The sequence below is a fragment of the Sciurus carolinensis genome, chromosome 2, assembly GCF_902686445.1.
Source record: "Sciurus carolinensis chromosome 2, mSciCar1.2, whole genome shotgun sequence".
Taxonomy (NCBI): domain Eukaryota; kingdom Metazoa; phylum Chordata; class Mammalia; order Rodentia; family Sciuridae; genus Sciurus; species Sciurus carolinensis.
The window spans coordinates 188333491-188359708 of record NC_062214.1 but is presented as its reverse complement, the minus strand read 5'-3'; the positions used below and the strand labels follow the sequence as shown (position 1 = coordinate 188359708).

The 26218-nt window shown below is 38.8% G+C and overlaps 2 protein-coding genes across 6 annotated transcripts in view; one reads left to right on the top strand and one right to left on the bottom strand.

Annotated features, from left to right (window-relative positions):
• Positions 1-2448: 2448 nt before the first annotated feature.
• On the bottom strand, positions 2449-8274 carry Ndufb1 (NADH:ubiquinone oxidoreductase subunit B1). Of its 2 annotated transcripts, none has more exons than XM_047541230.1 (3): positions 8129-8274; positions 3566-3710; positions 2449-2563 (listed from the first exon to the last, which is right to left on the bottom strand). In XM_047541230.1, exons 2-3 carry the CDS (start codon positions 3703-3705, stop codon positions 2527-2529), a joined length of 177 nt encoding a protein of 58 aa, XP_047397186.1. In that variant the 5' UTR covers positions 3706-3710; positions 8129-8274; the 3' UTR covers positions 2449-2526. The 2 variants fall into 2 exon arrangements, with proteins under 2 accessions (XP_047397186.1, XP_047397185.1); XM_047541229.1 differs by having other exon boundaries at positions 3566-3707; positions 8129-8263.
• A 171-nt stretch (positions 8275-8445) lies between these two features.
• The window catches only part of Cpsf2 (cleavage and polyadenylation specific factor 2), a 32206-nt gene continuing 14433 nt past the window's right edge, over positions 8446-26218 (top strand). The window contains exons 1-9 of one of the 4 annotated variants that reach the window (XM_047541225.1): positions 8446-8615; positions 11895-11956; positions 15489-15675; positions 16690-16849; positions 16930-17035; positions 18298-18427; positions 23163-23278; positions 24929-25116; positions 25742-26032. In XM_047541225.1, coding sequence (XP_047397181.1) covers positions 15527-15675; positions 16690-16849; positions 16930-17035; positions 18298-18427; positions 23163-23278; positions 24929-25116; positions 25742-26032 — 1140 coding nt within the window. In that variant the 5' untranslated portion in view covers positions 8446-8615; positions 11895-11956; positions 15489-15526. The remainder of the gene's footprint in view (positions 8616-11894; positions 11957-15488; positions 15676-16689; positions 16850-16929; positions 17036-18297; positions 18428-23162; positions 23279-24928; positions 25117-25741; positions 26033-26218) is intronic. The other 3 variants (XM_047541228.1, XM_047541227.1, XM_047541226.1) reach the window with 3 other exon arrangements.

The window sequence follows — 26218 nt, the reverse complement described above, 5'->3', positions numbered from 1 at the left end:
CCTTGTGAACCTCCTTAATTCTTCCAATACCTTTCTGAACCTCAATCTCCCAGGTAACCACTGATCTGCTTTGTTACTACGCACTGCAGTTTGTAACATTTTACGTAATTGGAAATCACATAACACTGTTTTAAAAAATATTTTTTTTCAGTTGTTAATGGATTTTTTAAAAATATATGTGGTGCTGAGGATGGAACCCAGGGCCTCACACATGCCAGGCAAGTGCTCTACCACTGAGCCACAACTGTAGCCCCTAATGCTGGTTTTTTTGTCTAACTTCTTTCATTCGGCACAAATAATTTGAAATTTATCCATGTTGTAAGTATCAATAGAATATCCCTCTTTATTTCTGAGTAGTATTCCATGATATGGATTCAATATTATTTACCTAATTTATGTTGATGGATATTTGGTTTATCTTTAGTTTTTGGTTATTACAAATAAAGCTACAAACACACATGTAGGTCTTTGTGTGGGTGTGTTTTCATTTCTAGGTCATATGGTGCAAGTTTAACTCAAAATTTGTGAACTTATTGCCAAAGTGATATTAACTACTGGTAGCTACATTTTACATTCTTGCTAGCAGTATGTGACTTGCCCTGGCTACACCCTTGCCAACAATTGTTAAGGTCAATTACCGAGGTCGACAATTGGTAATTTTAACGATCTCATTATGTGTGTAGTGGTATATTCACCGTGCTGTTAATGTGCGTTTTCCTAGTGAACACTGATGTTGAGCATCTTTAAAGGAGCTTGCCATTCTCAGATCGTTTTTTTTTTTGTGTATATAGTGTTTAAATCATTGGTTCTTTTTGTCATAGGATTCTTTACACATCCCAAGTAAGTTCCTTGTGTATGTTTTGCAAATATTTTCTCCCAGTCTGTGAATGCAGTTTCATTTCATTAATAGTGGTCATTCATTCATTCATTCATTCAGGTACACAAATGGTTGTTGACAAGGAGGTGCAAAAAACATAAGTGTCCATCATTTAGTGAATGAATAAACACAAATGTGGCCCATCCATACAAGGAATGTTTGGCCATAAAAAAAAGGAATGAAGCACTGACACAGGTTACCTGGATGAACCCTGAAACATGTTAGTAGGGTGTGGTGGCACATGCCTATATCCCAGGAACTCCAGAGGCTGAGGTTGGAGGATGGCAGGTTTGAGGCCAGTCTGGGTAACTTAGTGAGATCCTGTCTCAAAACAAAACACAGGAACAGCCAGAGATGTTACTCAGTAATAGAGTGGTCCTGGGTTCAATCCCTAGTGCAAAAAATAAAGAAATTAAAAAAAAAAAAATGAAAAGGAGCAAGCATGCTCAACGATGCAACACAAAAGGGTACATACTGACTCATGTATGTGAAATAAGCAGAATAGGATTTACCTCTGAGCTGCATCTCTAGCCCTAACAGTATTGTTTGAGGAGTTAAATTTTATTAAGTTTTGGTGATTTTAGAAAATAGTTCATGCTCTGTATATTAAGAAATCTGTGTTAACCCAAGGTCACTAAAATTTTCGTCTGTGTGATTTTTGTCAAATAAAATCCTACCATCACCCTTTTAAATTTCCTTTGAAGCACATTGTATTAGTCTACTTTGCATTACGGTAAGAAAATACCTGAGGTTGGGCAACTTTATAAAGAGAGAATCTATTTTGGCTCTAGGGGGTCTGGTGATGGATTTCTTGTTAACAGTGCCAAGGTGGGCCAGGGAAGCACAAGGTGGGAGTTAGGGAGCAGGTTATCTGTGTGCAGTTGCTGGGCTCTCTCCTCCTTCTTATAGTCCCAAGTAATTCCATCATGGGCTCCACTGAGGACACTAACCCTAACCACCCCCAAAGACCCCACCTCCATACACTACAGGCAGATTATTTCCACCTCTTAAAATTCCACAATGGGGATCAAATTTGAACATATGAATTCTTGGGGAGACACTCTGAAATATATCCCAAACATAGCAAACAAGGTTTGAAAAAGTTTTCTGAAAAATATTTGAGGGAAAAAAATGGGGTGATTTAATGATAGTATGGTCCAAAGTAAGAAACTGAAAATGAAATGCTAATTACAAATATAATTCCTACATATGTAACACGTACTCAATAATTATCTTTTAAGCTGAGTAAGCAGGACACTTGAAAATTACCTTAATAAAAATATAAAAAGTATATAAAAGATCATCTCAATAATACTAAATATAAAAAGAAGAAGCTGGGCATGGTGATGCACACCTGTAATGTCAGTGGTTTGGGAGGCTGAGGCAGGAGGATCCCATGATCAAAGCCAGCCTCTGCAACTTATCGAGGCCCTGAGTAACTTATGAGAACTTGTCTCAAAAAATAAAAAGGGCTGGGGATGTGTCTCAGTGGTAAAGCATCCCTGGGTTCAATTCCTGGTACCTCCCCAACCCCCCCAAAATGTATAAAAAGAATCATACTTTAAATTATTTTAATTAAATAATAACATGGTTTTATTTCTCCCGTAACTTTTAAAATGTGAATATTCTGTGATTCAGTCAGTCTTTATTTATTTCCAGGTAACTTCTTCATTGGGCCTCAATTCCCTGTGTGCAAAGAAATAAGGAAGGAAAGGAAATACTGTAAATGAAACTTTCATGAGTAGATCAGAATATTTTACATTTTATTAAACTGAACCATTTTAGAATTTTTCCATTCAATTCATCATATTCATTCTATTTTTTCATGATTTTAAACTTGTGCCAAATCTTCATTTTTCATTATAATTTCTTGGTTTGTATCATAGCTGTCATCTTCAGCCAAGCAGTTCATTTAATGTTTTTTTGACGCTTTCCAGCTTATTTTATTTTTTAAAAAATCCTTGTCCTGTGACCCACCTCCACACAGTGACTGTGGATGCTATGCAGTCCTCTTCCCCCTTGAGCTTCTTCTAATTCAGACAGTACACTCACTGGCAGAGTCTGTCCTGCTGACCATAACCCTCCGCTGCCAGAGGAGCCATCTCTGACATAACAGGACCAGGCAGCTGCCAACTGCCATCATCCAACCACCATGTCCGAAGCTCTCAGGTAGGGTTGCTGACAACAGCACCAACCACCCTTACTATATTTATTTCAGCTGTAGTGTATCTTAAGTAACATAGTATATGATAACATGTGAGAAAGCTGTATACAGGGTAGGCTCTGATCAGTTGGTTTAAAATTTTGTTTCTGGGCTGGAGAAGTAGCTCTGTGGTAGAGTGCTTGCCAAGCTAGCATGCAACAGGCCCTGGGTTCAACCCCCAGCTCTGAAAAAACAAAACAAAACCCATCTTTGTTTCAGTACTAAAAGGCACTGTGCACTTTAAAAAGTGAGACTGACAAAGATTTGAAATAAATATTCGTAAACTGAAGACTGCTTACATTGTGGAGTTAATCACACAATTTTATCCAAGAATTAAATAACGAGCAAGCCTAAAACATGGTATCTCTTGAATATAACTACTCAGGGAAGAAAAATGACCCTTTCTATCTTTGACACATTTGATATTAAGAAAAATATTCCCCAATGTGGGTTAGTTGCTGATTTAAAAGAGCACATGAACTGACCTTCTATACAACATACTCTTGTTGCGGAAAGCAGTTAGTTTTTCATCATTCTTTCTGTCTAGGTAACATCCAACGACAAATCCCATAGGGACAAGGACATGAACCCAGTGGTCACGCACAATCTGAAGTAAGTTCACCATGACTGCTAAAAAGAAAAATATATTAATGTAAGTATAAAATTGCCTTTGAAATGTCTTTTAAATCACACATAAAAGAGGAAGATAGCTATGGATGTAAGAGATAGGTATTAAAAGTATTTTTGGTATTCACTTGTCACTAGAATATAGTACAGTAATTAAATCCAACTTGAAGATTAGGGGACAACAATCAGTATAAAAATTACACTGCACTAAAGTCTATTAAATTTTTATTTCTCACTTCACCAGTGATTTGTTGACATGTAAAATGGCTTTAGAACTTCTCATAATGCAAACACAAATTTAATAATGCTCTCTTGCCAGAAGCAGAATTGTTTAAGTTATAATTACTGAAAATTAATTTTTGAAAGAAACTAGATATGAGAGAAATTTAAAAAGAACCATTCAATGCCACAAATTTGAAATTTCAAATGACTAAAAAGGATAAAAGGAGAGAGGAACTTACATTTATGGGATGACTACTAGGTATTAGAGCTACTATTCATATTCTATACTTAATGTGAAATAACTATTGTTATTCTCATTTTACAGATAGGAAAACAGCTTAAATCAAGTAGTTACTAAGCCCAGGGCTGGAATTCAAATTCAGGTTCACTCCAAAGCTCTGCCTCCTTCTAGAGTCCCTCCCTGAACTGATTTTTGTTTTGTTTTGTTTTTTTGTTCTGGGGATTGAAACCAGGGGCGCTTAACCACTGAGCCACATCCCCAGTTCTTTTTCATACTTGTTTAGAGATACGGTCTCACTTAGTTGCTGCTTAGGGCTTAAACTGAGTTGCTGAGGATGGCTTATGAACTCTGAATCCTCAGTGCCTCAGCTTCCTGAGCTGCTGGGATTACAGGTGTGCACCCCCCCCCCAGGCCCCCTGAATTGATGTTTATGATACTTAAGAGCTTTTAAGATCTAGGAGTTTCTGACTGAGGAGGAGGAATGGAACCAGTAGTCACCAGGTGAAAAGATAACATGTGCATTAATGAAAACGTAATTGAATTGCCAATTTTCTTTAAAAATTTGTACATACAGAAGAAATAAAAGCACACCCACATGCACATGCATAAATCACAGAATAGCAAAGACATACAACATCACCCTAGAAGAGGGGGTAGTATGATACTGTCAATAAAAGTGCTTGATTTAATATGTGCCAGGTTTATGTACACTCCATTCCTGCCTCTCCTTCTGACTCTGGACTGCATATTTACATAATTCTGATTCTTTATTTCTCACACTTTAAACACCCACTATCCAAAGTCACTAGATTGGTCATGACAATGAAGTTTAAAAGTAGCACAGTTACTATCTGTACTGTACTTCATAAGTAATAGGCAATGCTACCCACAGGTTTCAGTCTGAAGACCACTGAGGTAGAAAATTATGAGGACCGGGGCTGTAGCTCGGGGGTGAAGCGCTTGCCTAGCACATGAGACACTGGGTTCTATCCTCGGCACCAGATAAAAATAAATAAAATACAGGTATTGTGTCCATCCACAACTAAAAAACATTATTAAAAAAAAAGAAAATGGGCAGGCTGGGGATATAGCTCAGTTGGCAGAGTGTTTGCCTTGCAAGCACAAGGCCCTGGGTTCAATCCCCTGCACTGCAAAAAAACAAACAAACAAACAAAAAAAAACAATGAAATATTTACATGTATATTTACAATCCAGTTGTCAATTAAAGTTCAGTCTACTGTCTGCAGCTGGAGTTCTCAACCTTAACTCCACACCAAAATCACCTGGGGAGCCATTTTCCAAACAGACACTCCCTGGCCTTACCTCCAGGGTCAGGATGGAAAGATAAGTAGTTGAAAGAGCTCCTCAACTGATTTCGATGCAAATGCTTCTTGGAGGTAGGTAGGTACAAGCAATTTTACTTATTTCCTAGAAGATGATATTCTCTTAGCACCATCTTTTCATTAAATAACATTACTCATATTTAGATCTTAAAGTACTTTTTGTGGTAGCAATCAAGTGCCCTCTAAATTAACTGTTCACTTGCTTTATAAACTTGAGCCAGTAAAGTATGGAAATAACAATGAGAACCTTAAATAAGATACTGTAACTTTATTTAAAAAAAATTTTTTTAGTTGTAGATGGACACAATATCTTATTTATTTTTATGTGGTGCTGAGGTTCGTTGAACCCAGTGCCTTACACATGCTAGGCAAGTGCTCTATCACTGAGCCACAACTTTAGCCCAAGATACAGTAACTTTAAAAGCACTAAACTGCACAATACTAGACAATTTGTCTGTGTTCATGGGATATGCGACCTGTGTTCAGCAAATTCAGTGGTCAGCTATTCTGCTACTTGTTCTTATTATACCCCTTAAATTTTCTTAAGAGATGTCGATCTACTCTCAGCACAGCTGTTAGATATCATTTTGTATTTAACCAACAAGTTAAGTACTTGCTGATTTTTCAGCTCCAGTCTTAAATAAGCCCTTGGTCACCTGAAGGGTATAAGCCATTACGGCTGGCTTTCTCTTAACAGGGCCAGAAGCTAAGGTTTGGTTTGGTTCTTCTCTGAGCAGGAGATGAGACAGGTCCCTGTGGCTCTCGCTGGATATAGCTCTATAGACTCCAGAACTTAGGACAGTGGGACTGATGGATAAAAAGATTCTGTACAGTCAGATTCCAGAGTTGAAACACAAAGGAACATCCTGAAGAGGTAAATGACAAATTTTGGTACCGAGGCATTTCATGTTACAATTGTACAACCTATATTTAATGAACATTGGGAGCAATTCACTGTACATCATGTGTCCTGTATGTTTTCCAGCAAATGGATGACTAGGAAGGACAAAGACTTATAGATACAAGTGAGCTAGAGGATTGGGGAGGTAGTTCCATGGTAAAGCATTTGCCTAACTTACAGGAGGCCCTGGAATCTATCCTCAGCACAAGGAAAAATGTGAGCTAGAAAGATTTCCCATGGGATGGATAGGATGGGGGAAGATTAGATGGGTAACTGGGTTCTAAGAGAGCTTTATCAGTCAGTAAAAGGGCAGTAAGGAATAGGACATATCCTCCGTAGCAAACCCAGGTTTTGCATGAAAGAGTGTTAGTAGGAAGAAAAAGGACCAACTGCTTTAGGGAATCACATCCCCAAGGTGCTCACGAAAGCACTTTATGGATTATCAACGTCCTCTTTGTATGAGGACTCATAAGAAAAAATTTGCTTTTACTTCAGAACTAAGAGTAGCTATGATATTTCTGAAAAATGATTTGGGTTTTACCTTATGGATTTCAATAGTCATGTATATTTTTCTTTTTGCAGGGGGGGGGGATTAAACCAGATCTTGTGCAAGCATGGGCTCTACCACTGAGCTACGCCTCCAGTCTCTTGTCACCTATCTTTGAGAATTAAGATGCTCCAAATATTTTGGACCGCCTCCGCAAGAGCTGAATCTTATAGCACTGTCAGGTATGGCTTTTACTGCTTTTCGTAACCAACAACTCACATAATCTTCACAACTGCACTGCACAGGTACTAAACAATACAACGTTCCCAATACAGTTGGCATATATTTTTCAGGTGAGAAAATCTGGGGCCAATCCGGGTGAAATAACTTGCCTAAGGTCACATGTGCAAACAGGGTAGAGGTGGGATCAGTACAGAACCCAGGCAATCTGAGAGGTAAACATTTATGTTAACCTCACTGTTAATTTATCTTTCCTAATATTTTTCTTCAACCCAATTTTCTCCCCCACTTAACGTGTACAAAGAAAATTGGTGTTATCTTTTTTAAAATTCCCTCCAAATTCACGTTGGAAACATGTAGATAGACACTTAAAAAGATTTATATTCTATTGCTTTATTGGTTCCCACAGCTATAAAAGTATCGATTAACTTAGGCAAAATGGAGGAGATGCATGAAGAAATCCAACTCCTTGAGGTCTTAAGGATATATACACCCTGGAAACCAAGCACAATTCATCATGCTTTTAAAAAGAAAACAGGTTAAGTGCAAATTTTGTGGAACGGTCGGCTCAAGGGGGTTTGACGTTTAGAAGGGGATGACATCCTAGTCGCAGATCGCTGCGACTCGGACCAACGTGAGGCGCTCCTGGACCAGTAGCCCCTTCCCTGCTTCCGGCCAGGCGTGGGATCCAGGCTGGTCTCCTCTCCAGTCCGGCCTGGGGGTGGCCACCGGGTCACCTCTAAAGACGTTTACTAGTTATGACAGTCTCAGAGCCCCCTTTTCAAAAGCTGGCTGGCGGGAACGTGAGCCCAGTCATTCACCCAAGGGGCCTTATTTGTTCCCCTCCTCTCTCCCTCTCCGTGGCCCGGCAGCCCGGAGGCCCTGGCCAGCCAGTCACATGCACACCTCAGCGAGGGCCTGCCCAGAACCCGCCCCGCCTGACAACCGACCGGCGGCGCCGCGGCCGCCCGGGGTCCCCAGACCCACCTGCGGCCCGAGTGCCAACAAACGACCCTAAGATCAAGGGCAGCAGCAGGGAGATCGGCCACCCGAGCCGACGGAAGCTGCGACCTCGGGACCCGCCACTGGCCGCGCCCGCAAGGAGTGCGGGGGGAGGCTGCGGCAAAACCGGCCTTTTCTTTATGCTAATGTCCACTCTTCTCTTTTTTTAAGCTTTCAAACATGACCAATAATTTCTGAATAAAAGTGGGGCCCAAGGCGAGGAGACGCGTGGGCGTCGTCGCCGTCGCCGGCCCACGGCTTGGTTCCCACGCCCCCCGCAGATGGTATCGCCCGGGCTCTTCCCCGCCCGGGCCGCTCGCCTTGGGGCCAAGATGGCGGCCGCCACGGAGGGTCTCCTGCCGGCCGGTCGCCACGGCTACTGCTGAGCCAGCACCCGCTTTCCTCCTCCTGGAACCTGGCTTCGACCAGGGGTTGGGAAGGGCAGTGGACGGCGTTGGGGGAGGCTTGCGAGGCAAGTGAGGGCGGGAGGACGGAGTGAGCCTTTGCATGGGGGAGGGGGCGTCCTCGGCCCTAGGCAGAGCCCGGCCGGACTCCACCGGGTCTCCCCCGAGGACGTGCTCCGTGCTGCCGGCTTCCACTGCCCCGGTGGTCCCTGGTAGAAGCGGAGGGACATAGAAGTGGCTTCTCCGTGGGCCGAAGACTCCGCGGTTGTTTGTGGCCGTCCGCGCGGTTCTCTCCCACGCTCGCCTCCCTCCTTTCTGCGGCTGCAGCTGCCCTCTGGGTCTCCTGGCGCTGGACGAATTAAGCCCACGCCAGCTTTGGCGCCTTCTCCTCGTGGCCTCCGCGCCCTCAGCCTCCCCACTCGGGGTCTTGCCGTCTTCTGGGGCTCAGAGGCCTCGAGGCTGCTAAGCACTGGGCACACAGTAGGCGTCCTTTTAGCTCATCATCTCCAAGACCTTTCAGATGTTGGTACCTTGCTTTATCAGACCTGTCTCGGCCTCCCACCATCGCCCTCGAGCGCTTCCACTCTCTGCAGTTTCCCAAGACCTCATTCTTTTTGACTTTGTACTCTTTTATGGGCTATTCAAAAGACAGTTCAGACTAGCTCGGACCGTGGCAAGTCTGGCCTCCTGTGACCAGGAAGACCCGAGCCATCATTTATTGCCCATCCCCGAATTTTTAATTTTACCAACCACCTTGACTCTTGTGAAGGGCTGCTCTCCTTGAATGACTAGGAAGAGATTTCCCCTTCTGCCCCGCTGTGAGTTCCAGGGCTCACCCAGACTCCTTCCTTTTTCCTTGGAGTTTGCCTACTTCTCCTCGATTGTCATCAACTTGCATGATCATTATGGAGAGAGCGATTAACTGTGATATATATTTGATATGAGGTAGTGTTGGTCAAAATCACTGCCCTGGAGGAGTTTATGATTTGATAATGATTCACTCCTTTCAGTATACAATGCTTTGAGCCCAGTGCTTGGTATTGGAGTTTCAAAGATAGCATTTTACCCTTCATTTCTACATTTGACAGCTAACAAATTCTTTGTGCCTCTTTTGGGCTGAGTAAAAAATAACCAACTTTACTTGGGGACAATGAAAAAGCTTTGTGAGACTAAATGTTTGAGTTGGTTCATGAAGGATCAAAAGGAATTTGCTAAGCTCTGGAGGATACAGTCACTCCTGGATCTAGGGACAGGGCTGAAAACTTAAAACCTGGGCATAGTTAGGGAGAGTGGGAAAATAAATGGTGCTTGAGCAGGCAGTGCAGGGTAGTTGATGAAGCAAGAGGTGGGTTGAAATCAGTTTGTGAATGATCCTGATTTCCAGCTAAGGGGTTCAGGTTTTATTCACTAGTTATCAGGAAGCCAGTTGATCCTTTGAGCAAGAGGTGGGCAGGAGGATATTTGTTTCTTGAAATGGGCTCATTGAAAACTGTAGGGCAGATCCCCTTGGAACAGGAAAACTAGATGAGAGGAGATTTCATTCATTCAGGTAAGACAATGAGTGCTTCTACCCAGATAGGACAGGCAGGATGTCAGACTAAGTAAGTGGCAATTAGGATTTAACTGGTGGCCACTAATTTGCTGATAAGACCCTAGTTTTCAGTCTGGGAGACTCTATACTATTAAAATCTAGTGTGAGACTTCTACATAAAAACAGGGTGGTGCCAACCTGGTCTTCAGGCGTGGCAAAACACAATGCGTCCAAACACAATGCTTCACAGTTAAAGGTGTTGATTTTAGAGTCTAGACCTGCGCTGTTATGGTAGCATCTAGCCACTTGAGGTGTTGAGCACCAGCAATGTGGTTAGTTTGAATTGACATGTGCTGAAAATAGAAAGTACATACTGGATTTTGAAGACTTAGAACAAAAAACAATGCAAACAATCTCAATTTTTGAAAATGATTACATGTTGAAATGATAGTATTTTGGATTTATTGGGTTAAAGTATTTTCACTTGTTCATACTTTTTAGTGTGACTGAAAAATTAAAGGGACATCTGTGGCATGTGTTATATTTCTGTTGACAACTAGTCTAGTCTAAACTCATGATGGGGAAACTGGTCAGGAGGTGGCCTTTGAGCTGGGCCTGGAGAGACTATGTTGAGCAGTGATGTCCAGGCAGCTTCCTGGCACCCTCCATTGCCAGTTAAGTCATTCAGGTTATTTTGCTTTTTTTTTTCTTGGGCAGTTAGGAACCTTCAAAGATTCCTGAGCAAGGAATAATGTGTATAGGGATGTTTCTGAAGGTTAATCTGGCAACAGTGTTTAAGTTGAGAGGAAAGAAGGAAAAGCTGGAGACAGAGAAATGGAGAAATTCATATATAAACGAGCCCCACATTAAAGTCCTGGCAGTAGGAACAGAGGGAATGACATGTGCAGGGCATTCAGAGGGAAAAACAATTTGAAATTGGTAGCAGTTCAAGGAAAAGGAAGACTCAGTTTCAAACCTTGGTTACTTAGAATTAATATCTCAGAATTATAAAATTTGTTTGGGACTGAAGAAATTTAGTCGCAAAATAGAACCAGCAGAAAGGAGGAAGCAGTCTGCTAAATACTCTCCCTTTTCATCTCCCTGTTGTCTATTTTCAATTGTACATTCCTACTAATTTTCCTAAAATTCGGGATTGACATCTTTCTACTTGATAATGAATCTTAAAATATTTGTGTTGCTTGAGAACTAGCTCCAGGGTTTCCAAGGCCCTTCATTATCTGGCCCCTTTCTGTATTAGGACTTTCACATAATCAAAAAATAAATAAAGTATGCCAGGCTGGGTTTTTCACAGGTACTCTGTTTTTGTTTTGTGACTTTGCTCACGTTATCCCTCTGTTTTGAATCCCTTCTTTCTGCCCAGTTCCTACAGCTCCTTAATGAATAATCCTCTTCTGTGACTCTCAATAATAGAAACTATTTTGAAATTTAAAAATCTTACTTCCTAAGCTTTATGTTTAAGCCCCTGGTTATTACCAACTTGTCTCATTATTACTTATATCTATGACTTTATTGTCTTTATTTATTTTTTTAGGTAGTGCTGGGTATTGAACCCAGGGCCTCGTGCATGCAAGGCAAGCACTCTACCACCTGAGCTATATCCCCAGTCCTCCCTATTCATTTTATGTGAACTTAAAGCTTCCTAAAATTATGATGTTTCTTTTTTAAAAATGAAGCATGTATTATACAACTTGCTGTTGCTTGTGTGTATTAGGGGAAGACATACAAGTTAAAGTGCCATAATTATAAACAGAAGTAAATCATACCACATTCATGAGATTCTTTATTTGTTTTGTAGATTTATAAAGAACTCTTCCTCTGAATTCATGGTGTTTCATCATATATACGACTGAAAAATCAGTAAGTAGTTGATGTCTGATAAAGATACAGCTTAGTATCCAGGTGTGATGTTGCATACCTGTAATACCAACCACTCAGGAGTCTGAGGGAGGAGAATGGCAAGTTCAATGCCAGCCTGGGCAACATAGTGAGACCCTGTCCCCAAATTTAAAAAGACCTGGGAATATAGCTCATTGGTAGAGTGCTTACCTAGCATGCATGAGGCCTTGCATGCATCCCTAGCACCGCATACACTAAAGGATATACTTTATTATGAGAATTTATGACAAAAGTCATTTCATCTGTTGAAATCAGGGTCTCTGTAAAATTTTAGCATAAAGTCATTCAATTATATCTGCAAGATACTTTGTAAAGATTTTGACTTCATAATCTAAATGAAAGTGGGAGTGAAAGTAGATTTGAGCAGAAAGTTTCTCTTAGACCATTAACATTGTGGTACAAGAAACTTTTTGCCAGGGAGAATTTTCTAAATTCTTTCCAAAATTATAAAACACTTTTCACCAAATAGAGTTCCATGCCTTAACTACAGGTATGCATACACTAGGTCAATATATTTCAAATTTTAACTTATCAGTAATTTATTAAACAATTATTGTGTGCAGGGCATGTGCTAAGTACTGAACAGATCAAGCATTATCCTACATTCAACTCTCCCAAGTAAGAATAAACACATGTAAATAGATAACACTTAATGGTATGGTAAGAGCACTAAGCTCATTTAATACTAACCATGCTTCATTCATTCATACAAGAAGCACTGACCACCACTATATGTAAGACACCAGAGACATTGGAATATTGATCAGTGAGTTCACCCCAAGGAGTATTGGGTCAGGAGGAGAAAAAAGGGCAGATGAAACAAATAAATAAGGAGCAATTATAGAGAGCACTAAGTTATTTGAGAGAGATAGAATGATGTTATAGTTTGTAATAGGAGTAGAGAAGGACTTCAGGGTGGTCAAAGAATGTGGCAGGATAAATTGGGAACAGGGAAAATGTTCAATCTAGGTAGAGACTTTGAGTAAAGGAAATTTGGGAAATGTATTGGGTTGGTAAGAAATCATCACAGGATGAAGATCATCCATAAACCTCCACACAGCCTGAGCTGGTGCACAGACCCTGGCTTCTCAGGTGTGGTAGTATGAATAGGAGGTGAAGTGGAGACTCATTTGTGGATGAATATTCTGAGAACTTTTGCTGTGAAAAAAGGAGATGATGATGTAGTTGTAGGGTTAAGAGGAAATTCTAGTGTCTTTGTGTGCTCATGGGAATAGCGCATCAGTGACACCCTAAGGTAGGGAAAGAGGAAACGACTGAAGAAAGCAGAAGTTAGAAGGCAAGTGAGGATGGGATCCAGCACACAGAGGGTGGCCTTGGATGAAGACGGGGTGACTTGTTCCATATAGCAAGAGGCAACAGTGTATGTGCAGGTGGGGGTCAGTAGTATCTGGAGAATGAGTTAGTCTGATGACTTAACTTGCTGATTGAAGAATGAGGCGAGATTATCACCCGAGAGTAGGGAGGAGAGGAGTGAAATAGTCTGAGATGAGAAGTCAACCTATGAAGAAGAGTAGGAATGGCAGGAGGACTGAAATCTGTTTGAGATCTTTGGCTGTGAATTTAAAGAGCAGACAGCACACTTGTGTGATCCTCCCCGCAAAATATTCAGCTGCTGGAGTAGACAGAGTGAATGTTTAGAGGAAGCAAATTTGGGGGTGAGCACAAAGAAGGACACTAGACGAGCAATATATTTGAGAACGTTTGCAAAATACTCAGTGGATCATGGATTGAAGGTGAGGACCTGGGTTGAGATAGGAGGGCATTGTGGAAGTGAAGAACCATCAGTGGACCGGAGCGAACCGGGCGCTCCGGATTTGTGCAGCAGGAGTGCTTGTGTGAGTAACGTGGTTTTGAGACGCTCGAAGGCAACATTTTAGAAGTGGTGTGGCGGTGACTGAAGTGAAATGGAGGTTATTGGAATCAAAGTTGAGGAACTGAGCTGTCAGTGTTGAATTTACTGGGAGGAAGATGGAGCTGGGAGCTAAAGTCCTCAGTGAATCAGGTCAGGTTAGTAGATGCTGACACTGAGGAGGCGCTGTGGAGGCTAATGGTGACTAGCTGCTGGCCTGAGCTTCATCGGGACTGGAGTATTAGAAAGAGGAAGGAGAAGGTGTGATTTGGAAGCTGCAGTGAGGAACATGGAGCACACTTCTTTTGAGGTGAAGGGAGTACAAGAGATTGAAAAAACCCTAGAGGAGGCTGTGGAAGCAACTGCTTCAGTAGGGAACAGTCAGGTTTCTGTGAAGACTGAAGAGGTGGTCGAAGTTACAGGTGGGAATCAGTAGTTTCAGAGAGCATACCAAAAGGATTTGGGAGAAGAGGTAAGGAGTTGGGTCTTACTAGGAGATGTGCACATCAGTGATAATGGACAACCTAGGGGTCTTTGAGTTTGAGCTGTAAATCAGGTAAACTAGAATAGCAGATGTAGGATCAATCTCCGGTTAGCTGGTGATGGATGGCGGACCATCAGTTTACTTAGTTTGCTGGTGACCTTGGGTAGATGGTGAGAGATCATCAGGTAATTCAGTGATCTCTTACTTGCATAGTTAATCAGGAAAGGCTGATTTTATCTTAAGGAGCTAAATTCCAAAATGTTGCTCTGGAGTTGAACTTTGTTAATGAATAGTTTTGTGACATCTCTTCACTAATACACAGTTCTAGGTCCTAAATCCCCACAGATGTGTTCCTGTTAAATCTTTCTGAAGTGCAGGTAGTAGGCATCCCAACATGCATTCCATCAGGTATGTGTGTCAGGTTTTATTTTAGGAATTACAAATATAAGATACAACCTCTATTTTTTTAGTTTCTTACGTTCCAGTGCAAGGGTTAACAGGCAGCTCTCTAAAGTATGTGAATTTCTATGTGTATATGTACTTTTTTAGTGTTTTGAGGATTGTGGGGGAGAAAGAAGGGTCCATAGCTTTTTTTCAGATTCTTGAAGGGGTCCATTTATTTAAGGACCACTGGTCTAATAGGAGAGAAAGACACGTAAACTAATCACTCTGATGCATTATAATCAATGCCATCACAGTGCAAGGTAAAGGGGGAACAGATTCACCTTGAGGAATGAGTTCATTACTTTAGTAAATGGTTACATGTAGAAGGAACTTGGATGTTGTAGTCTCTGTTCTAGGTAATTTATTTATTTGAATTCCCCAACATTCCTTTTACATAAGTATTAATTATTTTATTAAGTTAGGAAAGGTTAATTAACTTCAAATCATATAGGAATAGATTCAATTCTGAATCTGACTCTGAACTCTCCTTTTCATTACGTCATGTTGGGGAGACACTGAAGACTATAAATAAGAGCGTAGGATTATACTTGTATTTTTAAGCTTGAGAATAATGGAAGTGGGCCTTCAAAGTGTTTGCTTTCCATGTTTATGGAATTTCTGTGCACTTACAAATTTGAAATAATTTGTTATATATTAGACTGTGCTTTTGTTTAATTATATTTTTCTTTTGAAAGAACGTTTTTAGGTTAGTTACTGTTACTCGACCAAAAAGATGACATCTATTATCAAATTAACCACCCTCTCTGGGGTCCAAGAAGAGTCTGCTCTTTGCTATCTTCTCCAGGTTGATGAGTTTAGATTTTTACTGGACTGCGGCTGGGATGAGCACTTTTCTATGGATATTATAGATTCCCTGAGGAAGTAAGTTACATTTCATATTAAGACTTTTATTAAATAAACTTTAAAAAAATCAACTTTATTTCTGTGCTTTTGTAGTACCATTTTTAATGTTACAGAGGGTTGCTGTCTTTTCACTGATTTAGTTGAGTAAAAGAATTTTATTTATGCCAAAAAAGCTAGACAGTGACCCTTTTAGCTTGTGAAGCTTTGATGGACTTAAAGGTTTGTTTATTGAAATTCGGCAAAATTTTAAGTCAATTTTTACTTGGCTAGTAGATCTCAGTAGAAATTTTGTTCCTTAATTTCTGGAAAAAGCAAGAGTCTATAAAACATTCCCACATGGAAGTGCTGTAGTTGTATCAAGTTAGCCTGCTTCCTGCATCTTGTGATGCCTAGCATTGTGAATTCCTTGAATAATAGCCCAAGTTACAAAAGGATCCTAATCTATGGGGGAAAAAAAATTCAGCTATATTTGCAGAATCATACTAATTGTTGAAAGAAGGGGGACTTAAATATTTCAAAAAATTAGATATTGAAATAAAAAATAAAACGCCAAATCACTTGTTAATTTCCTTTGTCAGCGAGAATGTATGTGTCATTGATTAATTGGTATTTTACTATAATGAATGTGCTGTTGGACATCATGCTACAAAGCTGAGGCAAAAAGCCATACTAAATCTGTAACCGCTTAAATATCTTCTCAACAATTTTTTGAAATTCTGAGTTGTTGCACTTAAAATAATAACATATAAGTTAGCCATTTAAGATCACCTCCCTTGTGGTGTCTCCTTTTTTTCTTTTGTAAATGTGTCTCGACACCTTGTTTAGGTGCAGCTTACACCATGATTCTGTTACCTGTGCAGAGCAGGGTTAGTTACGATTGAAGCTCACAGGTGTTGTCATTGTAGCTCTTGACTTTGCTCTTTGTTCCCCAGCGTTGTCTTCAGTCCCGAATGGGGGAATGATTTTGACTGTCTACCTTTGCCTTTAAGTACAAGAGTCAAAAGGTGCTCACTCTTGGTGGTGTTCTCCTAGGCACGTTCACCAGATCGACGCGGTGCTGCTCTCTCACCCGGACCCTCTCCATCTGGGCGCCCTCCCATACGCTGTGGGGAAGCTGGGGCTGAATTGCGCCATCTATGCAACCATTCCTGTTTATAAAATGGGGCAGATGTTCATGTATGATCTTTACCAGGTAATTTAAATAATGAAGAAAACATTTTTATATGCCCATCAGTGATCATTTTTAATCTTTGGTTTGTGTTATTCTTTTAGTCTCGACACAATACAGAAGATTTTACACTCTTTACATTAGATGATGTGGATGCGGCCTTTGATAAAATACAGCAGCTAAAATTCTCTCAGATTGTGAATTTGAAAGGTAAAAAATGTATCTGTAATAAATAGTTGTACTAATAAAGGTTTTGTTTTATTTTGTATTTTGTCTTTAGTGCTAGGGATCAAACCCAGGGCCTTGGACCCTATTAGGCAAGTGCTCTCCCACTGAGCTGTATCCTCGGCCCAGACTCATGCAGTTTAGTCCTCTGAAAAATACTGAGGAGAATTCATAATAAAACTTACAGGTGCCGTGGTCTGAGGACCAAAGGTTAGCATTTTCTGCCTTGACATAGAGCTCTGAACTTGCTGAATTTAAAAGTATTCCAAACTAAAAACTAACAAAATTTTAACAGCTCAGACCTTTTCATATTTAGCTTGTGAAGGGCTTATTTGGTGTTTACAGTGTAAAATGAACAAAAGTAATGAGTCTAGATCCTCCTCCTTGGAGCTTATGGTTTGATTCTGTAGACAGAGTAGCTTAGATGTCCAAATGTAGTAATTAAAGGAAATAAAGTGCTGTGGCAGCTGAGTAGTTAATGACTGAATTCTAAAATTGGATGTAAAAAGTTTATTATTAGGTCAGGATGTCATATATTATGTCTATATTTATGGTATACCCAGAAATGTATTAGAGATTTTCTTTGAAATGAACTCTGGCATTGAAACAATCTAATGAACTGTTGGGATTTAGCAAGAAAGTAAGAATGGTATTAATAGTTTTTGCTTATATTTAGTTTTTCCATAGAATAAATTCTTTTTCTCAATGAGATTTGAATTATTCTGTCTGGTTAAAGGTTAATAGAAATGGAAACCCTTGATAATTATTTGTATGATATAAATATTAAAATTTATGACGGAATGTACCGAAGTGGTAAAGCACTTGCCTGCTATGCACAAGACCCTGAGTTCAGTCCCCAGTAGCACAAAAAATAAATTAATTAAATTTTGTCAGTTCCTGCTAAGTAATTTGTGTGCTGACTTTAAAGTCTAATCTCTGGCTTTCTATTTATAAGCATAAATATCTCTACAAAAATACATAATAAAATGACAAGTGTTTTTCTTCATTGAAGGAATGGGGATAGAGTCAGACTTACTTTTTTCCTTTAGTTGATGAATCTTTTTTATTTATATGCAGTGCTGAGAATTGAACCCAGTGCCTCACACATGCTAGGCAAGTGCTTTACCACTGAACTACAACCTCAGCCCATCAGACTTCCTTTTCACTGTTTGCATTTTTACTTCTAAAATACAACCTTTCTTTTGGGTTGTGAAACAAATTTGAATGTTGTTATCTTGTTGACATAGGTAAAGGACATGGCTTGTCTATCACACCTCTGCCAGCTGGTCACATGATAGGTGGAACAATATGGAAAATAGTCAAAGATGGAGAAGAAGAAATTGTTTATGCGGTTGACTTCAACCACAAGAGGGAGATGTAGGTATATCAAGACAAAGCTAAAGGAATTGCAATTGGTATTACTTCATTATTTGAAGAGAAAATTAGAAGTAATTTTTTTTCTCAGAGATCTAGAGTAATTTAAAAGCACCAAATAGTGAATGTTATTGTTATTACTTGCTTTGTAAGGGGAAAAGTTTGGTATAGGACATAAAGGGATTTTATGTGTGTACACGCTCTATTAAATAGATGTCTCCCTGCATGTGTTGCAAAGGAAGTGAATTTTTGTACCTCAAATTAGATTTTATGCTCTTGATATACTGTTTAACAGAACTTTGTGGGAGGGTTGTTAAGTCAGTAATTACCTATGACTATATATATATATTTTTAAAATTTTTTTAGATGTCGATGGACCTTTATTCATTTATTTTTATGTGATTCTGAGATTCAAATCCAGTGCCTCACACATGCTAGGCAAGTGCTTTACCACTGAACCACAACCCCAGCCCACTATATATTTTTTATTATAATTATTAACACATATACAAATATATGGTTTTCACTGTGACATTTCCATATATGCTTTTATTATGCTGTGTGTGTGTGTGTGTGTGTGTTGTGTGTGGTACTGGGGATCGAACTCAGGGGTGCTTTACTACTGAGCTACATCCCCAGTCCTTTTTAAAAGTTTCTTTTTATTTTGAGATAGGGTCTTGCTGAGTTGCTCAAGGTGGCCTCAAACTTGTAGCCCTCCTGCTTCGACCTTCCCAGTTTTTTGGATTATAGGCTAGTGCTACTGCACCCAGCCATATTTTGGGCTTTGATCATGTCTACCCTCTCTTCTCTCTCATCTCACCCTGTTCCCTAATGATCCCTACCTCTTTCCCTACTTTCCCTTCTTCTTTCAGGTCTTTTTTCTCTTGATTTGCATTTCCCTGATGGCTATGTATACTGAGAGAAAAACACATGATACTTGTTTATTTCACTTCTTTCACTTAACATGTTGTTCTTTAGTTCTGTCTATTTTCCTGCAAATGACATGATTTCATTCTTCTTTATGGTTGAATAATACTCCATTATGTATATAAACCATGTTTTCTTTATTCATCTGTTGATGGGTACCTAGGCTGATTCCATATTGTGGCTATTGTGAATAATGCCTCAATAAAAATGGGTATGCAGGTGTCTGTTTTGTGCGCTGACTTCATTTTCCTTGGGTCAGTACTTAAGAGTGGTATAACTTGATCATAAGGTAGTTCTATTTTTAGTTTGAGGAACTTCTATGTTGTTTTCCATAGTGGCTGTACTAATTTACATTCCCACCAAGTGTATACAGGTTCCTTTTTTTCCACCTCTAGCCAGCATTTGTTTGTTTTTGTTCTTTTGAAAGTGGTCATTTGGGCTGGGCTGAGATGACTCTCAATTTAGTGTTTTTGTTTTTCGTTTTGTTGTTTTGCAGTCCTGAGGCTTGAACCCAGGTCTTTGTGCATGCTTGGCAAGTTCACATCCCATCCCTCCATGTAGTTTTGATTTGCATTTCCCTGATGGCTAAAGATATTGAGATTTTTTTTTTTTTCCATATCTTTTTTGGCCATTCATATACTACTTTTTTGTTTTTCCTTGTACTAGGGATTGAACCCAGAGTGCTTTACCACTTAACTACATCCCCAGTCCTTTTATTCCTTCTTTTGAGATAGGGTCTCACTAAGTTGCCAAGACTGGCTTTGAATTTGTGATCTGCGTGCCTCAACCTCTCGAGTCACTGAGATGACAGGTGTGCACCTCCAGACCTGGCTCATACTTCTTTTGAGAAGTGTCCATTCAGATTGTTTGCCTGTTTTTTAATTGGATTACTTGTTCTTTAATTGTTAATTTTTAAAATATATTCTGGATATTAATCTTTCATTAGATAAATAGCTGGCAAATATTTTCTCCTATTCTATAGGCCATCTCTTCTCGGTTGCTGGGTTCCTTGGCTGTGCAGAAACTTTTTAAATTTGAATAATCTATTTGTCAATTCTTGCTTTTATTTACTAAACCATTGGAATCCTATCCAGGAAATTTGTTGTCTATGCCAAGTCTTCAAGTATTTCCCCCATGTTTTCTTCTAGTAGTTTTAGGTCTTACATTATGGTCTTTGATCCCTTTTGAGTTGATTTTTGTAGAGTGAGAAATGGGAATCTTAAGTCAGTCTTCTACTCATGGTTGTCCAGTTTTCTTACCACCAATTGTTGAAGACTGTCTTTTCTCCAACATAAATTTTTGCCCCTTTTTTGAGAATCAATTGCCTGTAGATAAGTGCTTTTATTTCTGGGTCCTCTAGTTTATTTTGTTGGCTACTGTGTCTGTTTTTATGCAAATACCATGCTGTGTATTGGTTGGTTCCCCATTTTTCCATGGTGTTGTTACTTTGGTTCTGTAGTGTGTTTTGACATCAGATATTACGATGCCTCCAGCATGGCTTTTTTTGCTGAGGTTTGCTTTGGATATTAGGGGTCTTTTGTATTTCCATATGAATTTTAGAATTTAATTTAATTTTTTTTTTTTTTTTAGTTCTGTGAAGAATGTCTTTGGTATTTTGATGGGGATTACCTTGAATCTGTAGATTACTTTCAATAGTATGGCCATTTTAACAATATTAATCCTACCAATCCATGAGCATGGGAAGTCTTTCCATCTTCTAATGTCTTTAATTTCCTTCTTCAGTGTTTTATAATTTTCATTGTATAGGTCTTTTACCCTCCTTGATTATTTTTATTCCTAGGTTTTTTTTTTTTTTTTTTTTTTTTTTTTTTTTTTAATCTATTGTGAGTGGAATTGTTTTCCTGATTTCTTTCTCAGAGCATTCATTATATTGGTGTAGAGAAAAAGTGTTGCTTTTTATATGTACATTTTGTATCTTGCTATTTTGCTGAATTTATCAGCTCTTTAATGTCAGATTCCCTTTAAAGGGGGACACGATAGTTATAATTTTACATCTTTCATTTGGTACAGCATTACTTTAACATTTTTGGTGTTTGCTCTCATACAGGCTTCTTTTGCTATATCTGTACATTGTTCATAGCTATTTTATATTAGATCACAGTAGCCTCAAAATCTTTATAGTAAGAAATATTTAAAACTATTAGTTTGAATTTATACTCCTATAATCTTAGATTAATGAGGAATGTGTGGATGTTTGAATAAATGGTAACTGAATTCAACTATTCTGGAAAAGAATCAATTTGTGTCTTTTATAATGTGACAAAATAAATTTCAAATGATTTAGAATTATGTAGAAAAGGAAGCACTATTGGTTTGTCCATGAGTTGGTCAGTCTTTCTGGTTGAAACTTCCTGGAAAAGGGAGTTTTCTGGAAAAGATTAACCCTTTCTGGAATGGCATTAGTAATACTTATACATTCTAGTAAATACATTTCTGTGAACATAGCCTAAAGAAACAATCAGAAATGCAGCCAAAGCTTTTCATAAAAATGTTCTTTGAAAGATTATAATGGCAAAAAGTGACGTATATTTCAATAAAAGAAATGATCAAATAAATGTAGTACAGACTCTATAGAAAGTGTTCACAATTGTTAAAAATTAGGTTTAGGGGACTGGGGCTGTGGCTCAGTGGCAGGGTGCTTGCTTAGCATGTGTGAGGCACGGGGTTTGATCCTTGGCACCACATAAAAATAAATAAAGTCATTCTGTCCATCTACAACTACAAAAAATAAAATAGATTAAAAATAAAAAATAGGTTTAGGAGCCAGGTGTGCACACCTATAATCCCAGCAGCTCAGGAGGCTGAGGCAGGAGGATCTCCAGTTCAAAGCCAGCTTCAGCAACGGTGAGGCACTAAGCAACTCAGTGAGACCCTGTCTCTAAATCAAATACAAAATAGGGCTGGGGGACTGGGGAGATAGCTCAGTTGGTAGAGTGCTTGCCTTGCAAGCCCGAAGCCCTGGGTTCAATCCCCAGCACCGCAAAAAAAAAGGGCAAAATAGGGCTGGGGATGTGGCTCAGTGGTTGAGTGCCCCTGAGTTCAATCCCTGGTACCCCCCCAAAAGAAAAAATTAGGTTTAAGAAAAAAATTTTAATGTCATGGGGATAAAAAGCAGAATATACAACTGTATGTATGTATATACATGGGATAGCCACTTTTTAAAATGCATTCATGAACTGGGCATGGTGGGGGGGTATGAATATAATTCCAGCAACTTGGGAGGCTGAAATGGGAGGATTGCAAATTTAAGGCCAGCCTGGGTAACTTAATGAGACCCTATCACAAAATAAAAAATCAAAAAGTAGCCGGGCGTGGGGGTGAATGTAATCCCAGGGGCTCAGGAGGCTGAGGCAGAAGGATCAAGTGTTCAAAGCCAGCCTTAGCAACAGTGAGGTGCTAAGCAACTCAGTGAGACTCTGTCTCTAAATAAAATATAAAATAGGTGGGGATGTGGCTTAGAGGCCAAGTGCCCTTGAGTTCAATCCCTGGTTACCCCCCACCCCAGAAATTTTAAAAATAAAAAATGTGTATGCATAGAAAAATTTATATGGTTAGGAGGATGAACCTAAAATAGTATATCAATAATCTTGAATGGTGGTACTCGGGAAAATTTTTATTTTCCTTTTTATGTTTTTGAATTTATTAGATTTTAAAAAATTAATGAGCATATATATATTAATGGGAGAAATAAAAATTGCTTATAAAATCAGTTACTTGTTTTTAAGTAAGGTAAGCTATTTTGTTTATTTGAAATGATATAAAATATTATTCTTCTTAAACTTTGTTATAGCCACTTAAATGGATGTTCCTTGGAAATGCTAAGCAGACCCTCTCTACTTATCACAGATTCATTTAATGCTACATACGTGCAGCCTAGAAGAAAACAGAGAGATGAACAACTTCTGAGTATGTATTATCTACATCTCTTTTAAAGAGCTGTGTAAGTGCATGGTAGCATGAATCACTGTAGATTGTGTTGAACTTAGTCATAAGAGATTGGCTAACACCTATTTTTGAAAAAATATGTGGCTGTCTCAGTGTTTTGTATAAGATTCTTTTGGGGAAAAGATGTGAAGATTGACTTCTCCCTGCCATTTAACACATGGCTAGCTCTCCTGGGCGCTTACTGGTTTATGTCTGTATATAAAGACCTCATACATACCTATTAGAAAAGCATAGTTTAAAAGAAAACTAAAAGAGATAAGTGAGGGTGCAGATAGTCCTCTGGTATTGGTGTTGGGTGTTTTAATTATAATTTAGTCATCCTGGTTTTAGAGAGCTTCTGAGTCGTCACGGCTTCTGCTTTGACTTGAGCTGCTTCACTTCTTTTTTTTTTTTTTTTTTTTCTTATAAATTGTATGAGATGTCAGTGGGAAAATTAGATTTCACTTTTACACATGTTAATAACCACTGCATTAATCTATATAAAAAGTATAACTAGTATACTGTATCATTAATTCACTGACTTTAAAATGCTCTTCAATCCTTGTTTGTTTGTTTTTACTAGAGTGTACTTTTACCAAGTATTTCTAAGGCTTTTACCAGAGCAAATAAATCTATTCATAAAAATGCTTTTGTTGGGCTGGGGATATGGCTCAGTTGGTAGAGCACAAGGCCCTGAGTTCAATCCCCAGTACCACAAAAAAATAAAAATGCTTTTGTTGGGCCAGGTGCACTGTCGCATGCCTGTAATCCCAGCAGCTCAGGAAGCTGAGGCAGGAGGATCTCTAGTTCAAAGCCAGCCTCAGCAAAAATGAGGTGCTAAGCAACTCAGTGAGACCCTGTCTTTAAATAAAATACAAAATAGGGCTGGGGATGTGGCTTAGTGGTCAAGTACCCCTGAGTTCAATCTCTGGTACCTTTAAAAAAAAAAAAAAAAAAAAAAAAAAAAAAAGCTTTTGTTGGAAGGGAATAAGATCTATATTTTATTCTACATATATACAAAATATATATTATACACACACAGATGTATAAAATGTGTGTATTGTGTGTACATACAAATCTGGGAATTAACAACAAACTTCATTAGGCTAGACAGGTAAGGCTGGGATGACCTAGAAGCCTTAAGCTGGGTGCATTTGACCTAGTCACTGAATTTTATCAGTGTTACAAATATCATTTTCTATGTGGATTTGACATGAAAAGTGTTAGGAACTACTGATTTATAATTCTTCAATGACTTAAAATTTGAGAGTTAATGGCACTGTTTTTTACTCCTGTAAAGATATGTTTAACAGAATCAAAAGTGTTTGTGCTGGGGTTGGGCTGTAGCTCAGTGGCAGAGTGCTTGCCTAGCACGTGTGAGGCACTGGGTTTGATCCTTGGCCTCACATAAAAATATACAAATAAAATAAAGGCATGCTGTCTATCTACAACTACAAAAAAATAATTAAAAAACAGTGGTCGTGCTGACTTAAAATTCTTTTTCTTTGTACCTGACCTAGTAATTATGTAAAAATTATAGTATTTGTCATAAACCAGGGAGACCGAGTTGTCTTTAATTTTGTAGCAAAGTATTGCTTTGAACTACAAGGATTTTACATTCCTGTTTTCTAGCAAATGTCCTGGAAACACTTCGAGGTGATGGAAATGTATTAATAGCAGTGGACACTGCAGGCAGAGTTTTGGAACTTGCTCAACTTCTTGATCAGATCTGGAGAACTAAAGATGCAGGCTTGGGTGTTTACTCATTGGCACTCCTAAATAATGTCAGTTATAATGTGGTGGAGTTTTCTAAGTCCCAGGTTTGTTATGTTTATAATAAAGAACTTTGCCACAGTGATTGGGCTTATGGACTGTAGTGTCTTAATTGCCTTCTGTATTTCCTTTTTCTGAAGGGATGGTTAATAATAATAAGCATTAACTGTTTACTGCCCTGTGTGCTTTGTATGTATTACTTTATTTAATCCATAAATACCCTATAAAGTAGTTTTTGTCTCCATTTTGCAGATCGAACAGGTTGTTTCTCTTCTAACTCTTGTTCTACCAGTCTATAAAGTGGGAACAAAAATATATCCTACTTCATAAAATATAAATGTTAGAATTCAGTTCTTTTGTATAAGCTCTTTGTCTTGAAATAGCAGTCTCTAGGATGAGTTATTTAGAACATATACACTGCCTTCTCTAAAAGATTTAGGTCACTTATAAATGAAACCGTACAGAATTAGATTTTTAGGGATGAAAACTTGGGTGGGAAGATCTAATGGGGAAAAAAAGCAGAAAACAAGCTGCTTATTAAATGGTACAAACTTAAGCTACTAGTGGGGAAAAAAGACTTGAAACAAGATAGACTTGAATTCCTTGACTGTTTTAGAATACGTTGAAGCTCCAGTATTTTCTTATAATTGTCATCTTTTCTCCCTATGTTAGGTAGAATGGATGAGTGATAAACTGATGAGATGTTTTGAAGACAAAAGGAATAACCCGTTTCAGTTTCGTCATCTCTCTCTATGCCATGGGCTTTCTGACTTGGCTCGTGTACCCAGCCCCAAAGTTGTACTTGCCAGCCAACCTGACCTGGAATGTGGATTTTCAAGGGATCTGTTTATTCAGTGGTGTCAGGACCCTAAAAACTCCATCATTCTAACTTACAGAACAACTCCTGGGACTTTAGCACGTTTCCTAATTGATAATCCTTCTGAAAAAATTACAGAAATAGAGGTAAGCAAGCTCTTTATCTTAGAACTGGGGTACTTTATGCATAATGTATAAAAAATCAGGGACCAAAACCAAAACTTGGAATAGTTTCAGGTTGTTTGTCAGAATAACAATAGAGGAGAAAAACAAAAGCAAAAAATAACAGTAGAGAGCTTTTAACTGCACAGACTTACCAGGTTCTTTTCATTC

Coding starts and splice junctions, on each gene's coding strand:
- Ndufb1 (XM_047541230.1), bottom strand. CDS start 3,705: ATGGTGAACTTACTTCAGATTGTGCGTGACCACTGGGTTCATGTCCTT. Junction 2,564..3,565: donor AAGAGTATGTTGTATAGAAG/GTCAGTTCATGT, acceptor CTTTGCACACAG/GGAATTGAGGCCCAATGAAG.